Source organism: Chaetura pelagica, unplaced genomic scaffold (assembly GCF_000747805.2).
Source record: "Chaetura pelagica isolate M959 unplaced genomic scaffold, ChaPel_1.0 scaffold363, whole genome shotgun sequence".
In the NCBI taxonomy this organism is placed as follows: Eukaryota; Metazoa; Chordata; class Aves; order Apodiformes; family Apodidae; genus Chaetura; species Chaetura pelagica.
In genome coordinates this window covers 2575116-2582328 of record NW_009952720.1, presented here as the reverse complement: position 1 = coordinate 2582328, position 7213 = coordinate 2575116, and the positions used below count along the sequence as shown (strand labels likewise).

Here is a 7213-nt window from a genome sequence, read left to right as displayed (position 1 = left end):
GCAGCTGTTTCTGCCTCCTCCCTCCCAGTGCTGCTGATCCTGAAGCACCCAGGTTTCCGAGACAAGCATTTAATGATGGTATCACTGCAATCCCTGTGCAGGTGCTGGTGCGGATCATTGCTGTCTTAAGATGAGTTGGAGAAAAAATGCTTGTGTTAAATATAATCAGGTGTTAGTTCTTGTCTTCAGTAAAACCAAAGCAGGTAGGCCAGGCCTCATCAAGTGTGTTGTGTTGTGTTGAAACAGTGAATGGCACAACAGGAGAAGGGCTGTCCCTTAGTGTCCAGGAGCGGAAGCAGCTTGCAGAAGAATGGGTGCACCAAGGAAAAGACAAGTGAGTAACTTAAAGGGAACAGGGGATTCTAGATCTTGTGTTATGACAGGCATGCCTGACTGATTGCAAAGCCACATTTGCTGATGGCTGCTTTTGTTGTTGAGTATCTTGTTGTCGAGCTCTGTCAGCCAGCTCTACAGAAGTCTGCGTTGTTGTCACTGCCAGTTAGCTAGTGTCCCTTCCTGCTGCTTATGGAGCTTCTAAGAGTCCTTTTCTTTGATACACTGAGGAAGTGGGGCAAAAAAGGCTCTAGGGGAAAACAAAGGGCTGTGCTCTTTGCTTACATCTGAGAAGAAGTAGAAGTAAAGAGCAGTCTGCCTGTTTATGCCCTCTGAGCATTTCTAAACCTTTCAATGTGTTAAATTATTTGGAAGGGGGAAGCTGAGGTGTGAAGTGTTTTGGTGCTTCCCTAAAGGTGCCAAGTCAGTGGCAGAAGAAGGAATTTGACCCAGATCTGCAGCTGTGTATCCGACTGCAGGTCCATTCTTCATCCCTCATACCTGTCAGTCTTGTATTGTCTCTGGCCTCCTCCTTAGTTGCTACATCAGAGGATGTGGAGAAGAGGAGGCGTTTTGGGTGAGAAGGATAGTGAGCAGAAATAAACTGGGCTGAAGGCTCCCAGCCTGTGTGCATATAAAGGAGAAACAGAAATGGGACTGGTCGACTGGAACCTGGGAGATTCCCTTGGCAGGAGCAGACAAGCAGTCAAAGGTACTGCTGTGAGGTAGAATTCTTCTGGTAGCTCTGAAGGGCAATAGGTTTAGCAAACACACATATGCTTTGGTATCCTTTCCTTTTCCCAGCTTCCCCCTAGAACCTCAATGTCTTAATTTTAACTTCCTAATGCAATGTGAAGATTTGTCCCTCCCGACAACCTTGCAAATACAGCAGCCAAGAATCACACATGATTCATATTTGCAAATGTGTTTCTTTCCCCCACCACCAGCTGCTTGCCTCTGCTGGCATTTTCCCTTGTGTCTGCTCATCAGGTCAGCGCAGGCTCGGGTCCCTTTCAGGTTGAATCTAGCCCAGCAAAGGTCTTGTGCTGTGGCTCCTGGCCTGAAGCAAGTCATTTTGGCAGACTGGTATTTTTCACCATCACTGAAACCTCCCCAAACCTTCTGAATTTGTTCTTGTGCAGATTGGATCATGTGGTCGTTCATGTGGGAGCACTAAGTCTGGTAGAGTCCCAGGAGCTGGTGTGTATATGATACGTGTCCTCCTCACTCTGTGTCTAACACATACAGAGCAGAAGTACCTCCAGGTGCTTTCCATTCTCTTTTATAGGCGAGGCATGCAGCAGCTATAGGTGCCAGTGGTATTGCTGTAATAGCCCCTTTCTTCTTCAAACCCACACACAAAGGTGAGTAGATGTGATTCTGATGCCTTTTTCAACTGTCGCCAAACCTTGATCACGGATAAAGGATTAATGCCATCTCTTCTTGACAAGTTATCTGGTGATAATCTTTGCACACCTGTCATGTCTGGTGGCATGCAAAAGCAAAGCCTAGAAGTAGCATTTTTTAAAGATGAGAGATCCCAGAATTCTCTCAGTAAGAAGTGAGAAGGATGTCCTTTGAGCTGTGTTTTGTTAGCCTCTTGTGACAGGAAGAGTTTCTTAGGGAATTAGTAGTTCACTTGTCTGTCTTCTGAATAGATGCTGTGGAGTTCATGCTTGATCTGGGCCACACTGGGAAGCAGTTGGTTCCATGCTAACCCTTGCTGGGCACTGGCCAAATTGCTAAACTGCTGGTACACAGATGTGCCTCTTGTTGCTGAGGTTCTGTGTACCTAAGGTTACCTCAGAACTTGTAAATTGAGGACCTTTGCTGATAGTAAGTGGGATGGCAGTGAGGTTTCAGCCCACTGCTCTTCCTGCTATGCCAATAGGAAGATTGCCTAAGGGTTATCAATGATGCAGTGAACAGGACCCTGAGGAAGAATGTCAGGTGTCATACCTCTTGATTCCTGGAACAGTACCAAAAAAACTTGTCCAAAATCCTGCTCATTGTCACCATTGAGCAGTATCTCAGGGAGGTGAATGTGAACCTAATCCCTTGTCCTCTGCACTGTGTGCAAGTGATGCTGGTGAGACCACTTTGGCACACAGGTCTTGCAGTCTGCATGTGAGAACATACAGGGGTTTAATCTGTAAGACAGAGAGTTACTCAGTTTGGTTGGGTTTAAAGTAAATCCTGTCACTGCCTTCACTAAGGTCTTCCCCTGAGTTTCATGACATTGAAGGTTTTTAGATGGCTCGGGATGTACGGTGCACAAGCTGCAGATGCTTCCCCACAAACCCTGCCTGCTGTGTGTCTCAACTGTCTTTCACCACGGATGGTTTTCTTCTCCTGTGGTGGCACTTGCTTGTTTTCTTCCAGATGAGCTGATTGCCTTCTTACAGAAGGTTGCGTCTGAAGCCCCTGCGGTTCCATTTTATTACTATCACATTCCTCCTCTGACGGGTGTGAAGAGTAAGTCATGCTTGGCCAGCTCTTCCCCAGCCCTTAGGCTCATGGCAATTAGTCTGCCAGCCTAAACCAGGTGTGCAGCCTCTGCTCCCATCACACATGAGCTCTAGTGGGAAGGATCCTTTCCAAAAAAAAGGTGTGTGTGGGGGGGGTTGTGAATCCGAGACTGGAAATTAAATGTAATTCCTCTTCATTGGAAAAAAAGTCATGGTTTCAGAGTACTAAACAACTGGGATGGGGGAGGTGATGCTGACCATGGCTTTGCAATTAGTGTGGCCTGGGACAGGTAATTGCCTTGGATAACCACAGCTGAATCCCGAGTTTTTGGTGTACATGGACTGCATGGTCCTGCTTGCTGGTAGGTGGTGTGTGAAACCACAGTGCTTCTCAAGCCTTGTCATTTAGCAAAGGAATGAGGAATAGAACACAGGGCCTCAGATACTTGCTCTAGACAGCAGGTTGTGTGGTGTTCCTGCATGGATGCCTTTACATTTATTCTTCAATATGTTATCAGTTCATTCCTAAACTTTCACTTATCCAGGGTTTTCCTCTTCTGAACTGGTGAAAGGAGTAATTCACAGTGGGTGGAAAGATGTCTTTTGTATAACTGGGAAATAATCACACTGAAGTTTTCTTACTGGTTGTTTCAGAGCTGTATAGTTTCCTCAGCTTAGGCCAAAAGTGAACACCGTGTGAGACTCCCTCTTGGGGACAAGACAGGGAGATCTCCCAGAGGTGGGGTGTGTCTTCATATGAGATTGCTGTTCTGCACAGTTCGTGTTGAGGAGATGCTGGATGGAATAAAAGAGCAGATCCCCACCTTCCAGGGTGTGAAGTTCAGTGACACAGACCTCTTGGACCTTGCACAGTGTGTGTACAAGAATGAGAGAGAACAGTTTGCATTTCTTTATGGAGTGGATGAGGTAAGAGGCACCTCCTAAAAATTACTTATTCTCTAGCCTTGTCTTGCTTCAGCCTTGCAGAAAAAAAGTAACCCTGGGCATTCAGTGCCAGGTAGTTTTGTTGCTCAGTCCCACCACCCTTTTTTTTTTTTTATGTGAAGTAAAAATGTGCTTTCTTTTTTTCCTCCCCACCCCAAACCAGCAACTGTTGAGTGCACTGGCAGTAGGGGCAGATGGAGCAGTTGGAAGGTCAGTATTGCCCTGGACTCCTTCCCCTCAACACACATACACACCTTATTGTATCTTCCCCTGCCTACACAGTGTTTCTCTGACTACCTCCTGTCACAGCAATGGAGGACTTTGCAGGGTCAGGCTGTAGAGGAGCAAGGAGACAGACAAACCAGCTCCAGTGCTAGTGATGGGACAGTTGTACAACCTGGGATTTCAGGTTATGTCGCTTTGGGTGGTTATTGATGCAGTCTGTAAGCTGAGCCAAAGGTTTTGACATATTTCTTTATTCTCATGGCAGCTTTTTTGAAGGAGGGGATCTCTTTTGTCTTCATTATATGAGTAAGGCACCAAAACCCAGAGATGTTAAAATCAGTTCATCTGAGAAGTCTGTGAGGGAAGAGCCCTGCTGGGTTGAATTTCTGGTTTGACTTCTGCCCCTCATACCAGGCCGTGTAGATGAATGACTGTGTGATGTCTGTGTTCTTGGGTAGATGATCCATTAAAGGAACAAGCAACTGGAAAATGAAGTTACTGACTTTCTGTATTGTCTGATTGTTTACTTTTATTTTTATTTTTGAAAAGCAGTTCCATTTGGAAAGAACTGGGAGGAGAAATGTGTTCTCTGAACCTCCTCTGTGGGGCTTTGCATACTTGAGATGCTTGACAGTACAAACTGCACACAGATTGCATGAATCTCTGTCATCATAGTGACATTCTTATCATGTCAACAGCAAAAGCCTGTGGCTGTGTCTTTTGTTTCAGTGGCTCTAAGCTCCCCCTTTGCACTTACCAATTCCATTTTTGGTTTGCTTTTTTTTTTTGGCAGTACATACAACTATTTGGGCCAAAAAACTAATCTGATGTTGCAAGCCTTTGCAAAGCCAGACCTTGTGTTAGCACGGAAGTATCAGGTACAGTATCTTTCCTGTCCCCACTGGGAGCAGCTTTCTCCTCTGGCTTTACTGGAGCTGTTTTCCACGTGGCTTTGTCATCCATACCCTGAGGTGGCTTTAGGAAAGCAAACTTATTTCAGCTCCAACCCCCCTGCTTGTTACTCAGCTCCTCTCACCTTTTCCACCAGTCCTTACTAACTGTTAACCAAGACCTGCCTTAGTTATCCTTCAGCCTTCTAACCTCACCTACACAGAGCAGCAGTGGCTGAACCTCTTTCCTTTCACAAGTCCATGGTGGCCAAGCCCCCACTCATATTCTGGAGATACCTTCTATGATGCAGGGCAGAAAGCAGCTCTGCCTTTGACCCCTCCTGATCTTGGGCAGCTTGGAGATTTGTGAGGAGCTCTGAGCAATACAGTCTATACCCAGTGTTTTTAGGGGACATTTGAGGCATCCTTCTCTTTCCTTCAAACAGAAGTGACTGCAGGATGAAAGCCTAAAGGATGTCTGAAAGGTGATCTGCTCTGGGGAATCTCTTCACTAGGCAGTGGATACTCAGATTTGTAAACCTTTAGAGCCAACATGAGACCAGTGTTCTCAGGCTGCTTCCAGTGAGGGACAGCTTGAACATGGGGGACAGACTGAGAGGCAGTGATGGTTTTCTTGCATCCACCACTCCCTCCCCTGTGCCAATGGGATTAAATTAGTACTTCCCTTGGGCTACCCAGGTGGCCAAGGGCTTTCCTCAGAGCTGTGCAACAATCATGTACAATGTAAAGGACACAGTAACTTTAGATGCTTTTGTATCTTCAAATTTGAAGAAGCTAATAAACTGCTATCTGTCTTTTTCTAGTTTCTCATTGGGGAATTTCTCAATTTTGTCATCAAACTAGGTAAGTGCTACACTGTGCCTGTCTCTTGTTGCATCTAGCAGTGCAGACTCGATGCTGCAGGAACTGCCACGTTGCTATGCCCTCAGAACTTCCTTCCTGAAAGATGCTGCAGTGAGGAAATGTTGTCTCTGCTGCTTCCCAAGTTAGTTGCAGCTGGGAGCTCAGCAAGGGGAGCTGACCAAGCATCCCTGACAGATTCCTCTCTCATTTCCTTCCTTTTGTGCAATGTCACAGCTTTTAAGCTGTGATTCTGATTTGCCCTTTTTCTTATCCTAACTCTTTCTGTGGGTTTGTTTATTGGGGTTTTTTTTGTTTGTTTGTGTGTTTGTTTTGGTTTTTTTTCTGTCTCCAAAAGCTCATCTCTAGTTTCATTTCTAGAGAGTGATTTCTGAGAAATGGTGGTGAAATGCTAGGAAAGCAGCTCTGACATTTGCCTCTCCTACCCTGCTATAATTTAAGAGTGACTCTCTTCAGGGCTGTACAAGGCTAAAGCATTTTAAAATTGAATGATTTTCAGTAACAAACCCAAGTTTTAATACAAAAAACCAATTAAACCCAGCCAAGTCAGAGTAGCCTAGGGAGACAGAATCAGAAATTCCCTGGTTTTCACTTAATGAAGAGAACTGTTGACTGTGTTTTTGCTGTAGATTTGCAAGCCCCAAGGGATCTAGCTGAGCTTTAGTGCTTTAGTGCAGAGTTATTTAGCCTGATAAGTAAAGAGGTAAACATTGACTTTCCAGGGGCTCATAAGGAGAATTGACCTATGGACAGAGGGGCCTCTTGAAGTTACCCATGGTCATTTAAGCTGGTAGCCAATGCCATTGTCACATGCCAGCAGGATGTTACTACCCCCAGGCTTTATTTTCTGTGTGCCTGCAGCAGGGGAGCTGTGAGGCTGCAAAGATCAGGTTGCTGGGGTGCCAGGTTACACAGGAACTCGGTGCTGCTGCTTTCATGGACCCCTGAGCAGAGACTGCTTGAAGATAAACGATCTGTAAATGACCTGATGTTGCTTCTGTCCACCCAGGTTTTGGTGTTGCTCAGACTAAATCTGTGATGACGTTTGTTTCTGGCATTCCCATGGGACCTCCAAGGCTTCCACTTGTTGATGCCTCTGAGGAGTTCATTGCCAAGGCCAAAGTGAAGCTGGAGAGCATTGTGTGGCCTGATGGTCACTGATGGCCACTCCTGTGACCATCTGGAAGTGGAGGCTCCTTTTCTGGGCTCCACTTGGCACATTCCCCACATCCAGGGCTGAGATTTTGTTGGCAACCTGCCTGAGCCCCTTCCTGCTAGGGCTGGCCTGGGTGGCACATGTGTAGTCACCTTTTTGTGTCACTTCCTTCACTGTGCTCACCTGGAGCACTGCACATCCTAGGACTAACTGGTATCTTTTACTAAAAAAAAAAATGAATAGGAAAATTTTCCCCAGCTGGAGAATCCTGACTCCTTTTCTCTAAAAAGGAAGATGATCTGTCTGTACCCTCC

General features: G+C 45.9%; 1 protein-coding gene across 1 annotated transcript in view; it reads left to right on the top strand.

Annotated features, from left to right (window-relative positions):
* Positions 1 to 7006, top strand: part of NPL (N-acetylneuraminate pyruvate lyase (dihydrodipicolinate synthase)) — a 10186-nt gene extending 3180 nt beyond the window's left edge. Inside the window, 9 exon segments of the mRNA XM_009994690.1 lie at positions 247 to 334; positions 1476 to 1533; positions 1622 to 1697; positions 2716 to 2808; positions 3580 to 3728; positions 3910 to 3956; positions 4765 to 4849; positions 5686 to 5725; positions 6753 to 7006. Of these exon segments, the coding sequence (XP_009992992.1) occupies positions 247 to 334; positions 1476 to 1533; positions 1622 to 1697; positions 2716 to 2808; positions 3580 to 3728; positions 3910 to 3956; positions 4765 to 4849; positions 5686 to 5725; positions 6753 to 7006 (890 nt within the window).
* The last annotated feature ends 207 nt before the right edge of the window (positions 7007 to 7213 follow it).